The sequence below is a fragment of the Pseudophryne corroboree genome, chromosome 2 (assembly GCF_028390025.1).
Source record: "Pseudophryne corroboree isolate aPseCor3 chromosome 2, aPseCor3.hap2, whole genome shotgun sequence".
In the NCBI taxonomy this organism is placed as follows: domain Eukaryota; kingdom Metazoa; phylum Chordata; class Amphibia; order Anura; family Myobatrachidae; genus Pseudophryne; species Pseudophryne corroboree.
In genome coordinates, this window is record NC_086445.1 from 639,093,273 (window position 1) to 639,119,193 (window position 25,921).

The window sequence follows — 25,921 nt, forward strand, 5'->3', positions numbered from 1 at the left end:
AGTCCTGTACCACAAACCTGAGGTACTCCTGGTGAGGTGGGTAAATGGGGACATGTAGGTAAGCATCCTTGATGTCCAGTGACACCATAAAATCCCCCTCTTCCAGGCTTGCAATAACCGCCCTGAGCGATTCCATTTTGAACTTGAACTTCCTTATATAAGTGTTCAAGGATTTCAAATTTAGAATGGGTCTCACCGAACCGTCTGGTTTCGGTACCACAAACATTGTGGAATAGTAACCCCGTCCCTGTTGAAGGAGGGGAACTTTGATTATCACCTGCTGAAGGTACAGCTTGTGAATTGCCGCCAGTACTACCTCCCTTTCCTTGGGAGCAGCTGGCAAGGCTGATTTGAGGTAACGGCGAGGGGGAGACGCCTCGAACTCCAGCTTGTATCCCTGAGATACCACTTGTAGAACCCAGAGATCCACCTGTGAGCGAACTCACTGGTCGCTGAAGTTCCGGAGACGCGCCCCCACCGCACCTGGCTCCACCTGTGGAGCCCCAGCGTCATGCGGTGGACTTAGTGGAAGCAGGAGAGGATTTTTGCTCCTGGGAACTGGCTGTCTGGTGCAGCTTTTTCCCTCTACCCCTGCCTCTGGGCAGAAAGGACGCGCCTCTGACCCGCTTGCCTTTCTGAGGCCGAAAGGACTGTACTTGATAATACGGTGCTTTCTTAGGCTGTGAGGGAACCTGAGGTAAAAAAGTCGACTTCCCAGCTGTTGCTGTGGATACGAGGTCCGAGAGACCGTCCCCAAACAATTCCTCACCCTTATAAGGCAAAACCTCCATGTGCCTTTTAGAATCAGCTTCACCTGTCCACTGCCGAGTCCATAATACTCTCCTGGCAGAAATGGACATTGCATTAATTCTAGATGCCAGCCGGCAAATGTCCCTCTGTGCATCCCTCATATATAAGACGACGTCTTTAATATGCTCTATGGTTAGCAAAATAGTATCCCTGTCAAGGGAATCAATGTTATCTGACAGGGTATCAGACCAAGCAGTTGCAGCACTACACATCCATGCTGAAGCAATTGCAGGTCTCAGTATAGTACCTGAGTGTGTATACACAGACTTCAGGATAGCCTCCTGCTTTCTATCTGCAGGCTCCTTTAAGGCGGCCGTATCCTGAGACGGCAGTGCCACCTTTTTTGATAAGCGTGTGAGCGCCTTGTCCACCCTAGGGGATGTTTCCCAACGTAACCTGTCCGTTGGCGGGAAAGGGTACGCCATTAGTAACCTCTTAGAAATCACTAATTTCTTATCTGGGGAACACCACGCTTCTTCACACAATTCATTTAACTCATCAGATGGGGGGAAAGTCACTGGCTGCTTTTTCTCCCCAAACATAATACCCTTTTTAGTGGTAACCGGGTTAATGTCAGAAATGTGCAACACATTTTTCATTGCCGTAATCATGCATCGGATGGCCCTTGTGGACTGTACATTTGTCTCATCCTCGTCTACACTGGAGTCAGACTCCGTGTCGACATCTGTGCCTGCCATCTGAGGTAGCGGGCGTTTTTGAGCCCCTGATGGCCTCTGAGACGCCTGGGCAGGCGCGGGCTGAGATGCCGGCTGTCCCAAAGCTGTTACGTCATCGAACCTTTTATGCAAGGAGTTGACACTGTCGGTTAATACCTTCCACATATCCATCCACTCTGGTGTCGGCCCCGCAGGGGGCGACATCACACTTATCGGCTCTTGCTCCGCCTCCACGTAAGCGTCCTCATCAAACATGTCAACACAGCCGTACCGACACACCGCACACACACAGGGAATGCTCTGACTGAGGACAGGACCCCACAAAGTCCTTTGGGGAGACAGAGAGAGAGTATGCCAGCACACACCAGAGCGCTATATAACAGAGGGATTTACACTAACACAAAGTGAATTTTCCCCCAATAGCTGCTTATATCACCTTTTGCGCCTAAATTTATGTGCCCCCCCTCTCTTTTTCACCCTTCTTGTAGTGTATACTGCAGGGGAGAGCCTGGGGAGCGTCCTTCCAGCGGAGCTGTGAGGAGAAAATGGCGCCGGTGTGCTGAGGGAGATAGCCCCGCCCCCTCTGTGGCGGGCTTCTCTCGCTTTTTTAATAATGTTAATGGCGGGGGATTAGGCACATATACAGTTTATAACTGTATTATGTGCACATTTGCCAAAAGGTATACTTATTGCAGCCCAGGGCGCCCCCCCCAGCGCCCTGCACCCACCAGTGACCGGAGCGTGTGGTGTGCTGTGGGAGCAATGGCGTACAGCTGCAGTGCTGTGCGCTACCTTAATGAAGACCGGAGTCTTCTGCCGCCGATTTCATCTGTTCTTCTGTCTTCTGGCTCTGCAAGGGGGATGGCGGCGAAGCTCCGGGAACGGACGATCGAGGTCAGGCCCTGTGTTCGAACCCTCTGGAGCTAATGGTGTCCAGTAGCCTAAGAAGCACAAGCTAGCTGCACGCAGGTAGGTTTGCTTCTCTCCCCCCTCAGTCCCACGTAGCAGTGAGTCTGTTGCCAGCAGATCTCACTGAAAATAAAAAACCTAACAAATACTTTCTTTCTAGCAAGCTCAGGAGAGCCCACTAGGAGCACCCAGCTCTGGCCGGGCACAGATTCTAACTGAGGTCTGGAGGAGGGGCATAGAGGGAGGAGCCAGTGCACACCAGATATAGTACCTAATCTTTCTTTTAAGAGTGCCCAGTCTCCTGCGGAGCCCGTCTATTCCCCATGGTCCTTACGGAGTACCCAGCATCCACTAGGACGTCAGAGAAATACCAGATAAGCCAAAGTAAAACTGACATGATGATTAAATTGAGTTACATAGTAGAGAAAACTTATTGCATTTGCTAGAAACTTAACAAACAGTAACCCTTTGTTCTATACTAGTAATATATTTAATGTTAGCTTCAAGGTCTATACCACAGAAGACAGAGGGGCTTGAAGAGAGTCAAATCCTTCATCAAACATATACATAAAGTATTGTTCAGTCCTGGGCAGTTATATTTACATATTTGTTACAATAAAGTGTACACATTACGCAAATCAAACATAGGGGCATTTTCATCAGTACCTGGTGAATTTCTTTCTAAAGCCCCTTTCAGGCATAGGGGGATATCCAATTAGTCCCGGTAAAAAAAATAATAAGAATTTACTTACCGATAATTCTATTTCTCGTAGTCCGTAGTGGATGCTGGGAACTCCGTAAAGGACCATGGGGGATAGCGGCTCCGCAGGAGACTGGGCACAAAAGTAAAGCTTTAGGACTACCTGGTGTGCACTGGCTCCTCCCCCTATGACCCTCCTCCAAGCCTCAGTTAGGATACTGTGCCGGACGAGCGTACACAATAAGGAAGGATTTATGAATCCCGGGTAAGACTCATACCAGCCACACCAATCACACCGTACAACCTGTGATCTGAACCCAGTTAACAGCATGATAACAGAGGAGCCTCTGGATAGATGGCTCACAACAACAATAACCCGATTTAGTTAACAATAACTATGTACAAGTATTGCAGACAATCCGCACTTGGGATGGGCGCCCAGCATCCACTACGGACTACGAGAAATAGAATTATCGGTAAGTAAATTCTTATTTTCTCTGACGTCCTAGTGGATGCTGGGAACTCCGTAAGGACCATGGGGATTATACCAAAGCTCCCAAACGGGCGGGAGAGTGCGGATGACTCTGCAGCACCGAATGAGAGAACTCCAGGTCCTCCTCAGCCAGGGTATCAAATTTGTAGAATTTAGCAAACGTGTTTGCCCCTGACCAAATAGTTGCTCGGCAAAGTTGTAAAGCCGAGACCCCTCGGGCAGCCGCCCAAGATGAGCCCACCTTCCTTGTGGAATGGGCTTTTACAGATTTTGGCTGTGGCATGCCTGCCACAGAATGTGCAAGCTGAATTGTATTACAAATCCAACGAGCAATAGTCTGCTTAGAAGCAGGAGCACCCAGCTTGTTGGGTGCATACAGGATAAACAGCGAGTCAGATTTTCTCACTCCAGCCGTCCTGGAAACATATATTTTCAGGGCCCTGACTATGTCCAACAACTTGGAGTCCTCCAAGTCACTAGTAGCCGCAGGTACCACAATAGGTTGGTCCAGATGAAACGCTGAAACCACCTTAGGGAGAAAATGAGGACGAGTCCTCAATTCCGCCCTTTCTGAATGGAAGATCAGATAAGGGCTTTTACAGGATAAAGCCGCCCATTCTGACACGCGCCTGGCCTAGGCCAGGGCCAACAGCATGACCACTTTCCATGTGAGATATTTTAACTGCACAGATTCAAGTGGTTCAAACCATTGTGACTTTAGGAACCCCAAAACTACATTGAGATCCCAAGGTGCCACTGGAGGCACAAAAGGAGACTGTATATGCAGTACCCCTTTTACAAATGTCTGAACTTCAGGAACTGAAGCTAGTTCTTTCTGGAAGAAAATTGACAGGGCCGAAATTTGAACCTTAATGGACCCCAATTTTAGGCCCATAGACACTCCTGTTTGCAGGAAATGCAGGAATCGACCTAGTTGAAATTCCTCCATCGGGGCCTTACTGGCCTCGCACCACGCAACATATTTTCGCCTAATGCGGTGATAATGCTTTGCGGTTACATCCTTCCTGGCTTTGATCAGGGTAGGGATGACTTCATCCGGAATGCCTTTTTCCTTCAGGATCCGGCGTTCAACCGCCCTGCCGTCAAACGCAGCCGCGGTAAGTCTTGGAATAGATAGGGTCCTTGATGGAGCAGGTCCCTTCTTAGAGATAGAGGCCACGGGTCCTCCGTGAGCATCTCTTGAAGTTCCGGGTACCAAGTCCTTCTTGGCCAATCCGGAGCCACAAGTATAGTTCTTACTCCCCTCCGTCTTATAATTCTCAATACTTTTGGTAAGAGAGGAAGAGGAGGGAACCCATACACTGACTGGTACACCCACGGTGTTACCAGAGCGTCCACAGCTATTGCCTGAGGGTCCCTTGACCTGGCGTAATACCTGTCCAAATTTTTTTTTTTTTTTAGGCGGGACGCCATCATGTCCACCTTTGGTTTTTCCCAACGGTTTACAATCATGTGGAAGACTTCTGCTGAGGAAGTCTGTTTCCCAGTTGTCCACTCCCGGAATGAACACTGCTGACAATGCTATCACATGATTTTCCGCCCAGCGAAAAATCCTTGCAGCTTCTCTACGTGGGCGACTGCCGTGATGTTGCCCGACTGGATCAGCACCGGCTGACCTTGAAGCAGAGGTCTTGCTTGGCTTAGGGCATTGTAAATGGCCCTTTGCTCCAAGATATTTATGTGAAGTGATGTCTCCAGGCTTGACCACAAGCCCTGGAAATTTCTTCCCTGTGTGACTGCTCCCCAGCCTCGCAGGCTGGCATCCGTGGTCACCAGGACCCAGTCCTGAATGCCGAATCTGCGCCCTCTAGAAGATGAGCACTCTGCAACCACCACAGGAGAGACACCCTTGTCTTTGGTGACAGGGTTATTCGCTGATGCATCTGAAGATGCGATCCGGACCACTTTTCCAGCAGGTCCCACTGGAAAGTTCTTGCGTGGAATCTGCCGAATGGAATTGCTTCGTAGGAAGCCACCATTTTTCCCAGGACCCTTGTGCACTGCTGCACTGACACTTGGCCTGGTTTTAGGAGGTTTCTGACTAGTTCGGATAACTCCCTGGCTTTCTCCTCCTGGAGAAACACCTTTTTCTGGACTGTGCCCAGGATCATCCTTAGGAATAGAAGACGTGTCGTCGGGATCAGCTGCGATTTTGGAATATTAAGAATCCAACCGTGCTGCCGCAACACTACTTGAGATAGTGCTACCCCGACTACCAACCGTTCCTGGATCTTGCCCTTATCCGGAGATCGTCCAAGTAAGGGATAATTAAAACTCCCTTCCTTCGAAGGAGTATCATCATTTCGGCCATTACTTTGGTAAAGACCCGGGGTGCCGTGGACAAACCAAACGGCAGCGTCTGAAACTGATAGTGACAGTTCTGTACCACAAACCTGAGGTACCCTTGGTGAGAAGGGTAAATGGGACATGGAGATAAGCATCCTTGATGTCCAGAGACACCATATAATCCCCTTCTTCCAGGTTTGCCATCACCGCTCTGAGTGACTCCATCTTGAATTTGAACCTTTGTATGTAAGTGTTCAAGGATTTCAGATTTAAATTAGGTCTCACCGAGCCGTCCGGCTTCGGTACCACAAACAGCGTGGAATAATACCCCTTTCCCTGTTGTAGAAGGGGTACCTTGATTATCACCTGCTGGGAATACAGCTTGTGAATGGCTTCCCATACCGCCTCCCTGTCGGAGGGAGACGTCGGTAAAGCAGACTTTAGGAAAACGGCGAAGGGGAGACGTCTCGAATTCCAATTTGTACCCCTGAGATACCACCTGAAGGATCCAGGGATCCCCTGTGAGTGAGCCCACTGCACGCTGACATTTTTGAGACGGGCCCCCACCGTGCCTGAGTCCGCTTGTAAAGCCCCAGCGTCATGCTGAGGACTTGGCAGAAACCGGGAGAGGGCTTCTGTTCCTGGGAACTGGCTGTTTGCTGCAGCCATTTTCCTCTCCCTCTGCCACGGGGCAGAAATGAGGAGCCTTTTGCCCGCTTGCCCTTATGGGGCCCAAAGGACTGCGCCTGATAATACGGCGTCTTCTTATGTTGAGAGGCTACCTGGGGTAAAATTGTGGATTTTCCAGCCGTTGCCGTGGCCACCAGGTCTGTTAGACCTACCCCAAATAACTCCTCCCTTTTATAAGGCGATACTTCCATATGCCTTTTGGAATCAGCATCACCTGACCACTGTCTTGTCCATAACCCTCTTCTGGCAGAAATGGACAGCGCACTTACTCTTGATGCCAGTCGGCAAATATCCCTCTGTGCATCACGCATATATAGAAAATAAGATTTTACTTACCGATAAATCTATTTCTCGGAGTCCGTAGTGGATGCTGGGGTTCCTGAAAGGACCATGGGGAATAGCGGCTCCGCAGGAGACAGGGCACAAAAAGTAAAGCTTTTCCAGATCAGGTGGTGTGCACTGGCTCCTCCCCCTATGACCCTCCTCCAGACTCCAGTTAGGTACTGTGCCCGGACGAGCGTACACTATAAGGGAGGATTTTGAATCCCGGGTAAGACTCATACCAGCCACACCAATCACACCGTACAACTTGTGATCTAAACCCAGTTAACAGTATGATAACAGCGGAGCCTCTGAAAGATGGATTCCTTCAACAATAACCCGAATTAGTTAACAATAACTATGTACAATTATTGCAGATAATCCGCACTTGGGATGGGCGCCCAGCATCCACTACGGACTCCGAGAAATAGATTTATCGGTAAGTAAAATCTTATTTTCTCTATCGTCCTAGTGGATGCTGGGGTTCCTGAAAGGACCATGGGGATTATACCAAAGCTCCCAAACGGGCGGGAGAGTGCGGATGACTCTGCAGCACCGAATGAGAGAACTCCAGGTCCTCCTTAGCCAGAGTATCAAATTTGTAAAATTTTACAAACGTGTTCTCCCCTGACCACGTAGCTGCTCGGCAAAGTTGTAATGCCGAGACCCCTCGGGCAGCCGCCCAAGATGAGCCCACCTTCCTTGTGGAGTGGGCCTTTACAGATTTAGGCTGTGGCAGGCCTGCCACAGAATGTGCAAGTTGGATTGTGCTACAGATCCAACGAGCAATCGTCTGCTTAGACGCAGGAGCACCCATCTTGTTGGGTGCATACAATATAAACAACGAGTCAGATTTTCTGACTCCAGCTGTCCTTGCCATATATATTTTTAATGCTCTGACAACGTCCAGTAACTTGGAGTCCTCCAAGTCACTTGTAGCCGCAGGCACTACAATAGGCTGGTTCAGATGAAATGCTGACACCACCTTAGGGAGAAAATGCGGACGAGTCCGCAGTTCTGCCCTGTCCGAATGGAAAATCAGATATGGGCTTTTGTAAGATAAAGCTGCCAGTTCTGACACTCTCCTGGCCGAAGCCAGGGCTAGAAGCATGGTCACTTTCCATGTGAGATATTTCAAATCCACCTTCTTTAGTGGTTCAAACCAATGAGATTTTAGAAAGTCCAAAACCACATTGAGATCCCACGGTGCCACTGGAGGCACCACAGGAGGCTGTATATGTAGCACTCCCTTAACAAAGGTCTGGACTTCAGGGACTGAAGCCAATTCTTTTTGAAAGAAAATCGACAGGGCCGAAATTTGAACCTTAATAGATCCCAATTTGAGACCCATAGACAATCCTGATTGCAGGAAATGTAGGAATCGACCCAGTTGAAATTCCTCCGTCGGAGCACTCCGATCTTCGCACCACGCAACATATTTTCGCCAAATTCGGTGATAATGTTGCACGGTTACTTCCTTCCTTGCTTTAATCAAAGTAGGAATGACTTCTTCCGGCATGCCTTTTTCCTTTAGGATCCGGCGTTCAACCGCCATGCCGTCAAACGCAGCCGCGGTAAGTCTTGAAACAGACAGGGACCCTGCTGAAGCAAGTCCCTCCTTAGAGGTAGAGGCCACGGATCTTCCGTGATCATCTCTTGAAGTTCCGGGTACCAAGTCCTTCTTGGCCAATCCGGAACCACTAGTATCGTCCTTACGCCTCTTTGCCGTATAATTCTCAATACTTTTGGTATGAGAGGCAGAGGAGGAAACACATACACCGACTGGTACACCCAAGGCGTTACCAGCGCGTCCACAGCTATTGCCTGCGGATCTCTTGACCTGGCGCAATACCTGTCCAGTTTTTTGTTGAGGCGAGACGCCATCATGTCCACCATTGGTCTTTCCCAACGGGTTACCAGCAAGTGGAAGACTTCTGGATGAAGTCCCCACTCTCCCGGGTGAAGATCGTGTCTGCTGAGGAAGTCTGCTTCCCAGTTGTCCACTCCCGGGATGAACACTGCTGACAGTGCTATCACATGATTCTCTGCCCAGCGAAGAATCCTTGCAGCTTCTGCCATTGCACTCCTGCTTCTTGTGCCGCCCTGTCTGTTCACATGGGCGACTGCCGTGATGTTGTCCGACTGGATCAACACCGGTTTTCCCTGAAGCAGAGGTTCTGCCTGGCTTAGAGCATTGTATATTGCTCTTAGTTCCAGAATGTTTATGTGAAGAGACGTTTCCAGGCTCGTCCATACTCCCTGGAAGTTTCTTCCTTGTGTGACTGCTCCCCAGCCTCTCAGGCTGGCGTCCGTGGTCACCAGGATCCAATCCTGTATGCCGAATCTGCGGCCCTCCAATAGATGAGCACTCTGCAACCACCACAGAAGAGACACCCTTGTCCTTGGAGACAGGGTTATCCGCAGGTGCATCTGAAGATGCGACCCTGACCATTTGTCCAACAGATCCCTTTGGAAAATTCTTGCGTGGAATCTGCCGAATGGAATTTCTTCGTAAGAAGCCACCATTTTTCCCAGGACTCTTGTGCATTGATGTACAGACACCTTTCCTGGTTTTAGGAGGTTCCTGACAAGCTCGGATAACTCCTTGGCTTTTTCCTCCGGGAGAAAAACCTTTTTCTGAACCGTGTCCAGAATCATCCCTAGGAACAGCAGACGAGTTGTCGGCATTAACTGGGATTTTGGAATATTCAGAATCCACCCGTGCTGTTTTAGCACTTCTTGCGACAGTGCTAATCCCATCTCTAGCTGTTCTCTGGACCTTGCCCTTATTAGGAGATCGTCCAAGTATGGGATAATTAATATGCCTTTTCTTCGAAGAAGAATCATCATCTCGGCCATTACCTTTGTAAAGACCCGAGGTGCCGTGGACAATTCGAACGGCAGCGTCTGAAACCGATAGTGACAGTTTTGTACAACGAACCTGAGGTACCCCTGGTGTGAGGGGTAAATTGGAACGTGGAGATACGCAACCTTGATGTCCAAGGATACCATAAAGTCCCCCTCTTCCAGGTTCGCTATCACTGCTCTGAGTGACTCCATCTTGAACTTGAACTTCTTTATGTACAGGTTCAAGGACTTCAGATTTAGAATAGGCCTTACCGAGCCATCCGGCTTCGGTACCACAAAAAGAGTGGAATAATACCCCTTCCCTTGTTGTAGAAGAGGTACCTTGACTATCACCTGCTGAGAGTACAGCTTGTGAATGGCTTCCAAAACCGTCTCCCTTTCGGAGGGGGACGTTGGTAAAGCAGACTTCAGGAAACGGCGAGGTGGATCTGTCTCTAATTCCAACCTGTACCCCTGAGATATTATCTGCAGGATCCAGGGATCTACCTGCGAGTGAGCCCACTGCGCGCTGTAATTTTTGAGACGACCACCCACCGTCCCCGAGTCCGCTTGAGAAGCCCCAGCGTCATGCTGAGGCTTTTGTAGAAGCCGGGGAAGGCTTCTGTTCCTGGGAAGGAGCTGCCTGTTGCTGTCTCTTCCCTCGACCTCTGCCTCGTGGCAGATATGAATAGCCCTTTGCTCTCTTATTTTTAAAGGAACGAAAGGGCTGCGGTTGAAAAGTCGGTGCCTTTTTCTGTTGGGGAGTGACTTGAGGTAGAAAGGTGGATTTCCCGGCTGTAGCCGTGGCCACCAAATCTGATAGACCGACTCCAAATAACTCCTCCCCTTTATACGGCAAAACTTCCATATGTCGTTTTGAATCCGCATCGCCTGTCCACTGTCGCGTCCATAAAGCTCTTCTGGCCGAAATGGACATAGCACTTACCCGTGATGCCAGTGTGCAGATATCCCTCTGTGCATCACGCATATAAAGAAATGCATCCTTTATTTGTTCTAACGACAGTAAAATATTGTCCCTGTCCAGGGTATCAATATTTTCAATCAGGGACTCTGACCAAACTACCCCAGGACTGCACATCCAGGCAGTCGCTATAGCTGGTCGTAGTATAACACCTGCATGTGTGTATATACTTTTTTGGATATTTTCCATCCTCCTATCTGATGGATCTTTAAGTGCGGCCGTCTCAGGAGAGGGTAACGCCACTTGTTTAGATAAGCGTGTTAGCGCCTTGTCCACCCTAGGAGGTGTTTCCCAGCGCTCCCTAACCTCTGGCGGGAAAGGGTATAATGCCAATAATTTCTTTGAAATTATCAGCTTTTTATCAGGGGCAACCCACGCTTCATTACACACGTCATTTAATTCTTCTGATTCAGGAAAAACTATAGGTAGTTTTTTCACACCCCACATAATACCCTGTTTAGTGGTACCTGTAGTATCAGCTAAATGTAACGCCTCCTTCATTGCCAAAATCATATAACGTGTGGCCCTACTGGAAAATACGGTTGATTCGTCACCGTCACCACTGGAGTCAGTGCCTGTGTCTGGGTCTGTGTCGACCGACTGAGGCAAAGGGCGTTTCACAGCCCCTGACGGTGTTTGAGTCGCCTGGACAGGCACTAATTGATTGTCCGGCCGTCTCATGTCGTCAAACGACTGCTTTAGCGTGTTGACACTATCCCGTAGTTCCATAAATAAAGGCATCCATTCTGGTGTCGACTCCCTAGGGGGTGACATCCTCATATTTGGCAATTGCTCCGCCTCCACACCAATATCGTCCTCATACATGTCGACACACACGTACCGACACACAGCAGACACACAGGGAATGCTCCTAACGAAGACAGGACCCACTAGCCCTTTGGGGAGACAGAGGGAGAGTTTGCCAGCACACACCAAAAGCGCTATATATAACAGGGATAGCCTTATAATAAGTGCTCCCTTATAGCTGCTTTATATATATCAAAATATCGCCATAAATTTGCCCCCCCTCTCTGTTTTACCCTGTTTCTGTAGTGCAGTGCAGGGGAGAGACCTGGGAGCCGTCCTGACCAGCGGAGCTGTGAGAGGAAATGGCGTCGTGTGCTGAGGAGATAGGCCCCGCCCCTTTTCCGGCGGGCTCGTCTCCCGCTATTTAGTGAATCCAGGCAGGGGTTAAATATCTCCATATAGCCTCTGGGGGCTATATGTGAGGTATTTTTAGCCTTTATATAGGTTACATTTGCCTCCCAGGGCGCCCCCCCCCAGCGCCCTGCACCCTCAGTGACTGCGTGTGAAGTGTGCTGAGAGGAAAATGGCGCACAGCTGCAGTGCTGTGCGCTACCTTTAGAAGACTGCAGGAGTCTTCAGCCGCCGATTCTGGACCTCTTCTGACTTCAGCATCTGCAAGGGGGCCGGCGGCGCGGCTCCGGTGACCATCCAGGCTGTACCTGTGATCGTCCCTCTGGAGCTGATGTCCAGTAGCCAAGAAGCCAATCCATCCTGCACGCAGGTGAGTTCACTTCTTCTCCCCTCAGTCCCTCGTTGCAGTGATCCTGTTGCCAGCAGGACTCACTGTAAAATAAAAAACCTAAGCTAAACTTTTTCTAAGCAGCTCTTTAGGAGAGCCACCTAGATTGCACCCTTCTCGGCCGGGCACAAAAATCTAACTGGAGTCTGGAGGAGGGTCATAGGGGGAGGAGCCAGTGCACACCACCTGATCTGGAAAAGCTTTACTTTTTGTGCCCTGTCTCCTGCGGAGCCGCTATTCCCCATGGTCCTTTCAGGAACCCCAGCATCCACTAGGACGATAGAGAAATGCATCTTTTAAATGCTCTATAGTCAGTAATATACTGTCCCTATCTAGGGTATCAATATTGTCAGTCAGGGAATCCGACCAAGCCACCCCAGCACTGCACATCCAGGCTGAGGTGATTGCTGGTCGCAGTATCACACCCGTGTGAGTGTATATACATTTTAGGATATTTTACTGCTTTCTGTCAGCAGGTTCCTTAAGGGCGGCCGTATCCGGGGACGGTAGTGCCACCTGTTTAGACAAGCGTGTGAGCGCTTTATTTACCCTAGGGGGTGTTTCCCAACGTGCCCTATCCTCTGGCGGGAAGGGGTATGATGCTAATAACTTTTTAGGAATTAACAGTTTTTATCGGGGGAAACCCACGCATCATCACACACTTCATTTAATTCCTCAGATGCAGGAAAAACTACAGGCAGTTTTTTCTCACCCAACATAATGGAGCCAGGGAGCTTCCCTCCAACGGAGCTGTGAGAGAAAATGGCGCCAGTGTGCTGAGGAGATAGGCTCCGCCCCCTTCTCGGCGGCCTTTTCTCCCGTTTTTCTGTGGAATCTGGCAGGGGTTAAAATTCATCCATATAGCCCTGGGGGCTATATGTGATCTATTTTCGCCAGCCAAGGTGTTTTTATTGCTGCTCAGGGCGCCCCCCCCTAGCGCCCTGCACCCTCAGTGACCGAAGTGTGCTGAGGAGCAATGGCGCACAGCTGCAGTGCTGTGCGCTACCTTGGTGAAGACAGGATGTCTTCTGCCGCCGATTTTCCGGACCTCTTCTTGCTTCTGGCTCTGTAAGGGGGCCGGCGGGGCGGCTCTGGGACCGGACTCCGAGGCTGGGCCTGTGTTCGGTCCCTCTGGAGCTAATGGTGTCCAGTAGCCTAAGAAGCCCAATCCACTCTGCACGCAGGTGAGTTCGCTTCTTCTCCCCTTAGTCCCTCGATGCAGTGAGCCTGTTGCCAGCAGGTCTCACTGAAAATAAAAAACCTAAAACTAAACTTTCACTAAGAAGCTCAGGAGAGCCCCTAGTGTGCACCCTTCTCGGCCGGGCACAAAAATCTAACTGAGGCTTGGAGGAGGGTCATAGGGGGAGGAGCCAGTGCACACCAGGTAGTCCTAAAGCTTTACTTTTGTGCCCAGTCTCCTGCGGAGCCGCTATCCCCCATGGTCCTTACGGAGTTCCCAGCATCCACTAGGACGTCAGAGAAAAACGTATGTTTTTCGCGATTTTTCACCAATTTTTTTTTTACAGGCTATCATAACAGATTGCCTATAAAAATATGCCTTTTCTCCCCTGAAAACATACAGGTTCATTGAAACCTGTGTTTCCGGTAGAAACAGCCCCGTTTTCGCATGAAAACGGGCTGTTTCCGGGGATTTGGTTTCGCCTGTCTGAGGCAAGTAAAACAAAATCCCAGATAAGCCGCGTCTCGTGCCGGCTTATTGGGGCTAGTTAGATAGGCCCCGGTGGGACAATTAGCCCCGGTAAATTACCGGGGCTAATTGGATATCCCCCATAGAGAGAATCACGGGTTTTTGCTGGGTTTGGCAAAACTACCTGGGTCTCGCTTATAGTATGTCGGAAAGGCACCAACCCCGAAACAAGATCTCGGATTGGCGCCCCTGCTATTGACCATGGTTTTCACCCGGGTTAAGTTTTACTCCTGGGTCGCTACTAGAAACCTCTGATAGGCCGTTTGGCCTGCCTGGAGGGGGCAGGGTGTCTGTGCTGCAGTGTGTAGAAGCAGCCGGTGCACCAGGGGAGAATGTAGTGATGGTCACTGAGGAGAGTGTAGGAGAATGTGGAGGAGTGTGTTATGAGGTGAATTTTTTGAATGTTGTTGCGTTGAAATACACAGCAAAATAATGGTCTGGGAGGGAGGATGTGCATGGGGGCAAATAAGTGAATAAAAAATTGTAAAACTCTTCAAGGATTTGTAGATGGGAAGATATTTGAAAAGTCAGCTACAGGTAGGTCTATTGTGAGGTCTGGTCGCTGGAGAAGGGGGGTGTGCTTGCTTAAGTGTGTGTGAGTGTGACATGTGTATGACATGTATGTGTGTGTGTGTATATGACATGTATGTGCGAGTAGGAGAGCAGCCTGGCAGACCTGGCTTGCAGAATGCCAGGTCAGACCAGGCTTATGTCTGAAAGGGGACAACCCGGGAATTTCACGGTCTCAGGTGTAGTGTCGAAGGGGGCAGCCAGCAAAAACCTGGGTTTTTTCCTGAGGTGAGAAACCGGCCCTGAGCATGGAAATTCCTGGGTATTATGTCTGAAAGGAGTATAAATAAGAATCTCTGGCCTAGATGCGTCATCGCTCGGAGAGTGATAAAATGAAGAGAAAAAAAGTCCCAGCCAATCAGTTTCCTAACTGCCATGTCACAGGTTGTGTTTAAAAAATGACAGTTAGGAGCTGACTAGCTGGTACTCTAACTTCGTCCATTTTATCACTCTAGACCTCTACTTTCCACTTCTGTGTCCTGAAGGCATAGGTCTTTTAAACACCGTTTGGTTTTCTGTTACTTTCACAGATGAAATTGGCTGATAGAGGAGCACAATAGGTTGCCATTATATAGAGAAATAAGTTACAGGACAATACACATTTTTACTCTTGTCAAGGTAGCAGAGCTCTGAAAACCAGATTTCAGACATTTTGAATAAGCATTTTAGCTCTGCACAACTTGTATTTTAAAACTGGCATTTTGAAAACATAGTAACATAAAATAACTTACATCCCAAAACGAAGTATTCCAGACACATATGTTTGCCAATGAGCACAGTAGAACATGAACATGGCTGCAAAGCAGCAGAAGAACATCCAGTCTGGGTGAGTACCAAGCTGCACAGCAATGCAAGTTCCCAAAACCACGAACACTGTTAGAAAAAAAAAAAAACCCTAACATTATTACAATGCATTATAGGAGGGCTTATAAATATAGCATAAGCACATTGAAAAAAAGACCCATCGCGGTCTTAAAATGTCAGTTTTATTATGCTTTATGCTTGTTATCTGCACAATATATTTTTTCAAAGATAACACACCATTTAATAACATAAAAAATAAGAATTTACTTACCGATAATTCTATTTCTCATAGTCCGTAGTGGATGCTGGGAACTCCGTAAGGACCATGGGGATTAGCGGCTCCGCAGGAGACTGGGCACAAAAGTAAAGCTTTAGGATTACCTGGTGTGCACTGGCCCCTCCCCCTATGACCCTCCTCCAAGCCTCAGTTAGGATACTGTGCCCGGACGAGCGTACACAATAAGGAAGGATTTTGAATCCCGGGTAAGACTCATACCAGCCACACCAATCACACCGTACAACCTGTGATCTGAACCCAGTTAACAGCATGATAATAGAGGAGCCTCTGAAAAGATGGCTCACAACAATAATAACCCGATTTTTGTAACAATAACTATGTACAAGTATTGCAGACAATCCGCACTTGGGATGGGCGCCCAGCATCCACTACGGACTATGAGAAATAGAATTATCGGTAAGTAAATTCTTATTTTCTCTGACGTCCTAGTGGATGCTGGGAACTCCGTAAGGACCATGGGGATTATACCAAAGCTCCTAAACGGGCGGGAGAGTGCGGATGACTCTGCAGCACCGAATGAGAGAACTCCAGGTCCTCCTCAGCCAGGGTATCAAATTTGTAGAATTTAGCAAACGTGTTTGCCCCTGACCAAGTAGCTGCTCGGCAAAGTTGTAACGCCGAGACCCCTCGGGCAGCCGCCCAAGATGAGCCCACCTTCCTTGTGGAATGGGCTTTTACAGATTTTGGCTGTGGCAGGCCTGCCACAGAATGTGCAAGCTGAATTGTACTACAAATCCAACGAGCAATAGTCTGCTTAGAAGCAGGAGCACCCAGCTTGTTGGGTGCATACAGGATAACAGCGAGTCAGATTTCCTGACTCCAGCCGTCCTGGAAACATATATTTTCAAGGCCCTGACTACGTCCAACAACTTGGAGTCCTCCAAGTCACTAGTAGCCGTAGGTACCAAAATAGGTTGGTTCAGATGAAACACTGAAACCACCTTAGGGAGAAAATGAGGACGAGTCCTCAATTCCGCCCTGTCTGAATGGAAGATCAGATAAGGGCTTTTACAGGATAAAGCCCCCAATTCTGACACGTGCCTGGCCGAGGCCAGGGCCAACAACATGACCACTTTCCATGTGAGATATTTTAACTCCACAGATTCAAGTGGTTCAAACCAATGTGACTTTAGGAACCCCAAAACTACATTGAGATCCCAAAGTGCCACTGGAGGCACCAAAAGAGGCTGTATATGCAGTACCCCTTTTACAGACGTCTGAACTTCAGGTAGTGAAGCTAGTTCTTTCTGGAAGAAAATTGACAGGGCCGAAATTTGAACCTTAATGGACCCCAATTTTAGGCCCATAGACACTCCTGTTTACAGGAAATGCAGGAATCGACCTAGTTGAAATTCCTCCATCGGGGCCTTACTGGCCTCGCACCACGCAACATATTTTCGCCAAATGCGGTGATAATGCTTTGCGGTTACATCCTTCCTGGCTTGACCAGGGTAGGGATGACTTCATCCGGAATGCCTTTTTCCTTCAGGATCCGGCGTTCAACCGCCCTGCCGTCAAACGCAGCCGCGGTAAGTCTTGGAATAGACAGGGTCCTTGCTGGAGCAGGTCCCTTCTTAGAGGTAGAGGCCACGGGTCCTCCGTGAGCATCTCTTGAAGTTCCGGGTACCAAGTCCTTCTTGGCCAATCCGAAGCCACGAGTATAGTTCTTACTTCCCTCCGTCTTATAATTCTCAGTACTTTTTGGTATGAGAGGAAGAGGAGGGAACACATACACTGACTGGTACACCCACGGTGTTACCAGAGCGTCCACAGCTATTGCCTGAGGGTCCCTTGACCTGGCGCAATACCTGTCCAATTTTTTGTTTAGGCGGGACGCCATCATGTCCACCTTTGGTTTTTCCCAATGGTTTACAATCATGTGGAAGACTTCTGGGTGAAGTCCCCACTCTTCCGGGTGGAGGTCGTGCCTGCTGAGGAAGTCTGCTTCCCAGTTGTCCACTCCCGGAATGAACACTGCTGACAGTGCTACCACATGATTTTCCGCCCAGTGAAAAATCCTTGCAGCTTCTGCCATTGCCCTCCTGCTTCTTCTGCCGCCCTGTCTGTTTACGTGGGCGACTGCCGTGATATTGTCCGACTGGATCAGCACCGGCTGACCTTGAAGCAGAGGTCTTGCTTGGCTTAGGGCATTGTAAATGGCCCTTAGCTCCAAAATATTTATGTGAAGTGATGTCTCCAGGCTTGACCACAAGCCCTGGAAATTTTTTCCCTGTGTGACTGCTCCCCAGCCTCTCAGGCTAGCATCCGTGGTCACCAGGACCCAGTCCTGAATGCCGAATCTGCGGCCCTCTAGAAGATGAGCCCTCTGCAACCACCACAGGAGAGACACCCTTGTCTTTGGTGACAGGGTTATCCGCTGATGCATCGGAAGATGCGATCCGGACTATTTGTCCAGCAGGTCCCACTGGAAAGTTCTTGCGTGGAATCTGCCGAATGGAATTGCTTCGTAGGAAGCCACCATTTTTCCCAGGACCCTTGTGCACTGATGCACTGACACCTGGCCTGGTTTTAGGAGGTTTCTGACTAGTTCGGATAGCTCCCTGGCTTTCTCCTCCGGGAGAAACACCTTTTTCTGGACTGTGTCCAGGATCATCCCTAGGAATAGAAGTCGTGTCGTCGGGATCAGCTGTGATTTTTGGAATATTGAGAATCCAACCGTGCTGGCGCAGCACTATCTGAGATAGTGCTACCCCGACTTCCAACTGTTCCCTGGATCTTGCCCTTATCAGGAGATCGTCCAAGTAAGGGATAACTAAAACTCCCTTCCTTCGAAGGAGTATCATCATTTCGGCCATTACCTTGGTAAAGACCCTGGGTGCCGTGGACAATCCAAACGGCAGCGTCTGAAACTGATAGTGACAGTTCTGTACCACAAACCTGAGGTACCCTTGGTGAAAAGGGTAAATTGGGACATGTAGGTAAGCATCTTTGATGTCCAGAGAGACCATATAGTCCCCTTCTTCCAGGTTTGCAATCACTGCTCTGAGTGACTCCATCTTGAATTTGAACCTTTGTATGTAAGTGCTCAAGGATTTTAAATTTAAAAATGGTCTCACCGAGCCGTCCGGCTTCGGTACCACAAATAGTGTGGAATAGTACCCCTTTCCCTGTTGCAGGAGGGGTACCTTGATTATCACCTGCTGGGAATACAGCCTGTGAATGGCTTGCAATACTGTCTCCCTGTCTGAGGGAGACGTCGGTAAAGCAGACTTTATGAAACGGCGAGGGGGAGACGTCTCTAATTTCTTGAGACGGGCCCCCACCGTGCCTGAGACCGCTTGTAAAGCCCCAGCGTCATGCTGAGGACTTTGCGGAGGCGGGAGAGGGCTTTTGTTCCTGGGAATTGGCTGTTTCCAGTGGCCACCAGGTCTGTTAGACCTACCCCAAATAACTCCTCCCTTTTATAAGGCGATACATCCATATGCCTTTTGGAATCATCATCACCTGACCACTGTCTTGTCCATAACCCTCTTCTGGCAGAAATGGACAGCGCACTTACTCTTGATGCCAGTCGGCAAATATCCCTCTGTGCATCACGCATATATAGTAATGCATCTTTTAAATGCTCTATAGTTAGTAATATACTGTCCCTATCTAGGGTATCAATATTGTCAGTCAGGGAATCCGACCAAGCCACCCCAGCACTGCACATCCAGGCTGAGGCGATTGCTGGTCGCAGTATCACACCCGTGTGAGTGTATATACATTTTAGGATATTTTACTGCTTTCTGTCAGCAGGTTCCTTAAGGGCGGCCGTATCCGGGGACGGTAGTGCCTCCTGTTTAGACAAGCGTGTGAGCGCTTTATTCACCCTAAGGGGTGTTTCCCAACGTGCCCTATCCTCTGGCGGGAAGGGGTATGATGCTAATAACTTTTTAGGAATTAACAGTTTTTATCGGGGGAAACCCACGCATCATCACACACTTCATTTAATTCCTCAGATTTTTTCTCACCCAACCTAATACCCTTTTTAGTGGTACTGGTATTATCAGAAATGTGTAAAAACATTTTCCATAGCCTCAATCATGTAACGTGTGGCCCTACTGGAAGTCACATTCGTCTCTTAATCGTCGACACTGGAGTCAGTATCCGTGTCGGCGTCTGTATCTGCCATCTGCGGTAACGGGCGTTTTAGAGCCCCAGATGGCTTTTGAGACACCTGGACAGGCACAGGCTGAGTCGCCGGCTGTCTCATGTCATCAATCTTTTGTAAAGAGCTGACACTGTCACATAATTCCTTCCATAAGCTCATCCACTCAGGTGTCGACTCCCTAGGGGGTGACATCTCTGTTACAGGCAATTGCTCCGCCTCCACCTCATTTTCCTCCTCATACATGTCGACACAACGTACCGACACACAGCACACACACAGGGAATGCTCTGATAGAGGACAGGACCCCACTAGCCCTTTGGGGAGACAGAGGGAGAGTATGCCAGCACACACCAGAGCGCTATATATATATATATACAGGGATAACCTTATATAAGTGTTTTTCCCCTTATAGCTGCTGTATTGTTATACTGCGCCTAATTAGTGCCCCCCTCTCTTTTTTAACCCCTTTCTGTAGTGTAGTAACTGCAGGGGAGAGCCAGGGAGCTTCCCTCCAACGGAGCTGTGAGAGAAAATGGCGCCAGTGTGCTGAGGAGATAGGCTCCGCCCCCTTCTCGGCGGCCTTTTCTCCCGTTTTTCTGTGGAATCTGGCAGGGGTTAAAATTCATCCATATAGCCCTGGGGGCTATATGTGATGTATTTTCGCCAGCCAAGGTGTTTTTATTGCTGCTCAGGGCGCCCCCCCCCTAGCGCCCTGCACCCTCAGTGACCGAAGTGTGAAGTGTGCTGAGGAGCAATGCCGCACAGCTGCAGTGCTGTGCGCTACCTTGGTGAAGACAGGATGTCTTCTGCTGCCGATTTTTCCGGACCTCTTCTTGCTTCTGGCTCTGTAAGGGGGCCGGCGGCGCGGCTCTGGGACCGAGCTCCGAGGCTGGGCCTGTGTTCGGTCCCTCTGGAGCTAACGGTGTCCAGTAGCCTAAGAAGCCCAATCCACTCTGCACGCAGGTGAGTTCGCTTCTTCTCCCCTTAGTCCCTTGATGCAGTGAGCCTGTTGCCAGCAGGTCTCACTGAAAATAAAAAACCTAGAACTAAACTTTCACTAAGAAGCTCAGGAGAGCCCCTAGTGTGCACCCTTCTCGGCCGGGCACAAAAATCTAACTGAGGCTTGGAGGAGGGTCATAGGGGGAGGGGCCAGTGCACACCAGGTAATCCTAAAGCTTTACTTTTGTGCCCAGTCTCCTGCGGAGCCGCTAATCCCCATGGTCCTTACGGAGTTCCCAGCAACCACTAGGACGTCAGAGAAAATAATTTCTTTCTGTAAATTGTCTTTCTTTAAGTAGCCTAGGGCTAGTTATACCCTCCATTAGGTATACTGTGTATTCGATTCCCGGGAGCACCTCCAGCAACATACTGTACATGTAGTAAATGAGAATGGTGGTTCTCAATTATCAATGATAATATTGCTGGTTACAATATACGCCTCATTCTTCAGTCCTGTGCGGAATACAGGGTTGAGTATCCCTTATCCAAAATTCTAACTCATGCATTTTTGGTTCCCCTACTGAGATAATGACACATATATATGTATATTATATATCTATATAATATATCTATATATACACATAATATATAATATAGATGTTATTATCTCAGTGGGGGACCCAAAAATGTGGGATTTTTAATTTTGGATAAGGGATATTCAACCTGTATTACATTTAGGTTTTGGAAGGGCAGAAAAATACCTGAAGTCTCTATGAGCACTCCATTTGCCAGGCAAAGAAAACACTGAAGCATACAGTACTTCCTCTATGGGAATGGAATACACAAGTGTTCCAGGCTTTAGAGAGGAGGTTCGGTTGCCCAGAAACAGATCTGATGACAACACACCTGAATACAAAGCTGTACCACTTCCCCAGATATCATCTTCCAGGGACCCATGGTGTAGATCCTCTCTCACTAAGGTTGATGATGTTTCATCTGTGTTATGTGTTCCTACCATTCCCTATGATATCTTGCGTGCAAAAAAGAATCCGGAAAGAGCATTTGGTAGACATTTTACCTTACTGGCCAAGTAGAGCATGGTTCTTAACAGCTTAGGGAATGGCAATAGAAGAGTCACAGATATTACCAATCAGATCAGATCTATTAAAAACAGGGGTCACTACTCCATTAAAATCTGCAAAGCGTCAGTCTGACGGTATGGAAATTGGCCATGAGTCAGAATTGTACGCAAACCCGATGGTTTGCGTACAACTTCGATGGTGGGTGGACTATGCATGCGCATGTACAGAAAGGGCACCGTGTCTTCACAAGCAGCCCGATTATATTCATATATAAAAACTTTATCATAACTCTTTGATAAAGCTCCCATTTGGAGCCAAACGTGTTAGAGGACTCCTGGTACCGCTGATATTCCAAGTCTGACCCCTGCCTTAAATTGCACAGAGAGGAGATTGAGCGGCGCACAGCACACGTGTATGGAGACGTCCGTCACTCTCAGCCAGCTCCTTCCCAACCGGCAGCGGTGAACAGAGGAGACGCTGAGATACATCCCCGCTGTAAGGACTACACGCCGGCAGCAGCTCCCACAGTGGAGGCATGATATACAGCGGTGGCTCCCATAGTAATCATCAACCAGTCGTAAGTACCTAATTGTGCGTCTCCTTGGAACTCTACAGCACAATTAAATCACTGTGCTTAAACATCTGGAGTGAAGGGACAACGTCTAATAATTTCCCTGGAACTCTAATACCATCAAGAGTGCTAATAATCCACATTGGTTCTTATTGCATCTATGATTTTATATTCTATTGTTTATTTTAATTTATTTATTTTTTTACACATTTGTAAGTCTCTTTACATGCATGCATAGTTGATCCACCTCCTAGGGCCAAAATGTATTTGAACTGTGATAAAGCTTTTATATATGAATATAAATAAAACCCTGTGACTATGGCTTCTAATTTTAATTAAATAAAAGTATAATTACAAAACTAGGAGTCTTTTATTGTGATTTCACACAAACCAGCACTTCTCTGAATTAATTACCGCAAGGCATCCAACCTTTTCTTCTATTTGTGGTTTAGTGTAAACAAAAGTTTTTCTTTTATGCAAACACAGGCATAATATGAACCTTGCGGCTGAGTTGAAGTGATTTACTATTAAAGTAATTAAGATATATTTGTGATTAGCAACTAGAGGTAGAAAAATCTTTTTGACTTTTCTACACTACCCTGGTGCAGTTCACCGGAAGTAAACCTAACAGATCGTCTCAGTTAGACCTGAGTTGTGGCAAGACAATAACATTTAAACATGTAAATCTATACTGAACCAATTCCGAGCCCTGATAGTCTTTAAAAATGGTACTGCAGCACGAGGGATTAACCCTTTCTGTGCTGAAGTGGACATCTTCAGCTTGCGGTCTGGGTCGCTGGCCAAAGTTCTTTTTGCATAGTGCTACTCAACATTATATATTAAGGCAGTAGTTCTCAAACTGGGTGCCTCAGGGTACTTGCAGGGGTGCCCTGGGTTGGTGGTCCTGGACTAATTCAAATTCTTTACGGACAATGTAGTAGACAAAACCAGTGCTTGTGGCTTACAGTCATACAATATGTGGACAAACAACTGAATCCTGTCCCTCACCAAATAACTGAACGTAATGATAACATATAAACACAATTTACTGAATATATTTATATTTTTTTCTGAATTTCTCAATAAGAAACTTTTGGCCAAGGGGTGCCGTAAAAAATAGGATTTAAAATACCTACTGGTAAATCCTTTTCTCGTAGTCCATAAGAGATATTGGGGACAGAATTAGTACGATGGGGTATAGATGTGTCTAAAGGAGCCAGTGCACTTTAAATTTCTTCAGCTGGGTGTGCTGGCTCCTCCCCTCTATGACTTCTCCTACAGGTCAGTTAGAGGTAAAACAGTGCCCGAAGGAGAATGACATACTTGAGAGAAGGAACATAACAACAAAAAGTGTGGTGGGATTTACACACCAGCACACCAACACATAACCTAGCCAGCAACGCCTGGCAACATTAACAGCAACAGCTGAACAGGAACACATAACAGAGAACTTGCAGAAAGTTACCACACAGAGGCGGGCGCCCAATATCCCTTATGGACTACGAGAAAATAAGACTTTACTTACCGGTAAATCTATTTCTCGTAGTCCGTAAGGACCATGGGGAATAGACGGGCTCCGCAGGAGACATGGGCACTTTAAGAAAGAATTTAGACTCTGGTGTGCTCTGGCTCCTCCCTCTATGTCCCTCCTCTAGACCTCAGTTAAAGAAACTGTGCCCGGAAGAGCTGACAGTACAAGGAAAGGATTTTGGAAATCCAGGGCAAGGCTCATACCAGCCACACCAATCACAACGTATAACTTGTGATAAACTTACCCAGTCAACAGTATGAACAATAACAGAGCATCAGTTCAACCCTGATGCAACAATAACATAGCCCTTATTGCAGCAATAACTATATACAAGTATTGCAGAAGAAGTCCGCACTTGGGACGGGCGCCCAGCATCCACTACGGACTACGAGAAATAGATTTACCGGTAAGTAAAATCTTATTTTCTCTAACGTCCTAGTGGATGCTGGGGACTCCGTAAGGACCATGGGGATTATACCAAAGCTCCCAAACGGGCGGGAGAGTGCGGATGACTCTGCAGCACCGAATTAGCAAAGACAAGGTCCTCCTCAGCCAGGGTATCAAACTTGTAGAACTTTGCAAAAGTGTTTGAACCTGACCAAGTAGCCGCTCAGCACAGCTGTAATGCCGAGACCCCTCGGGTAGCCGCCCAAGAAGAGCCCACCTTCCTAGTGGAATGGGCCTTAACCGATTTTGGCAGCGGCAATCCAGCCGCAGAAAGAGCCTGCTGAATCGTGTTACAGATCCAGCGAGCAATAGTTTGCTTTGAAGAAGGAGCACCAAGCTTGTTGGAAGCATACAGGATAAACAAAGATTCTGTTTTCCTGACCCTAGCCGTTCTGGCTAGATAAACCTTCAAAGCCCTGACCACATCAAGTAACTCGGAATCCTCCAAGTCAGTAGTAGCCACAGGCACCACAATAGGTTGGTTTATATGAAAGGATGAAACCACTTTTGGCAGAAATTGTGGACGGGTCCGCAACTCTGCTCTATCCGCATGGAAAACCAGATAGGGGCTTTTATGTGACAAAGCCGCTAATTCTGACACACGCCTAGCCGAAGCCAATGCAAGTAGCTTGACCACCTTCCACGTGAGATATTTAAATTCCACCGTTTTGAGTGGTTCAAACCAGTGGGATTTCAGGAAACTCAACACCACGTTAAGATCCCAAGGTGCCACCGGGGGCACAAAAGGGAGCTGAATACGCAGCACTCCCTTCACAAACGTCTAAACTTCAGGCAGAGAAGCCAGCTCTTTTTGAAAGAAAATGGATAGGGCCGAAATCTGGACCTTAATGGAACCCAATTTTAGGCCCAAAGTCACTCCTGACTGTAGGAAGTGAAGGAAACGGACCAACTGGAATCCCTCCGTAGGGGCATTCCTAGCCTCACACCAAGCAACATATTTTCACCATATACGGTGATAATGTTGAGCTGTCACGTCCTTCCTAGCCTTTATCAGCGTAGGAATGACCTCATCTGGAATGCCTTTTTCCGCTAGGATCCGGCGTTCAACCGCCATGCCGTCAAACGCAGCCGCGGTAAGTCTTGGAACAGACAGAGCCCTTGTTGCAACAAGTCATGTCTTAGAGGAAGAGGCCACGGGTCCTCTGTGAGCATTTCTTGCAGATCTGGATACCAAGTGCTTCTTGGCCAATCCGGAACAATGAGTATTGTTCTCACTCCTCTTTTTTTTATGATTCTCAACACCTTGGGTATGAGAGGAAGGAGGAGGAAATACATAGACCGATTGGAACACCCACGGTGTCACCAGGGCGTCTACAGCTATCGCCTGAGGGTCTCTTGACATGGCGCAATACCTCTGTAGTTTCTTGTTGAGGCGGGATGCCATCATGTCCACCTGTGGCAGTTCCCGCCGACTTGCTACCTGTGCGAAGACTTCTTGATGAAGTCCCCACTCCCCCGGGTGGAGGTCGTGCCTGCTGAGGAAGTCTGCTTCCCCGTTGTCTACCCCCGGGATGAACACTGCTGACAGTGCGCTTACATGATTCTCCGTCCAGC

General features: G+C 48.3%; 1 protein-coding gene across 2 annotated transcripts in view; it reads right to left on the reverse strand.

Moving 5' to 3' along the window:
• The window catches only part of CEPT1 (choline/ethanolamine phosphotransferase 1), a 508,394-nt gene that overhangs the window by 285,928 nt on the left and 196,545 nt on the right, over window positions 1-25,921 (reverse strand). For both annotated transcript variants that reach the window (XM_063954949.1, XM_063954948.1), the window contains exon 4: window positions 15,292-15,433. In XM_063954949.1, coding sequence (XP_063811019.1) covers window positions 15,292-15,433 — 142 coding nt within the window. The remainder of the gene's footprint in view (window positions 1-15,291; window positions 15,434-25,921) is intronic.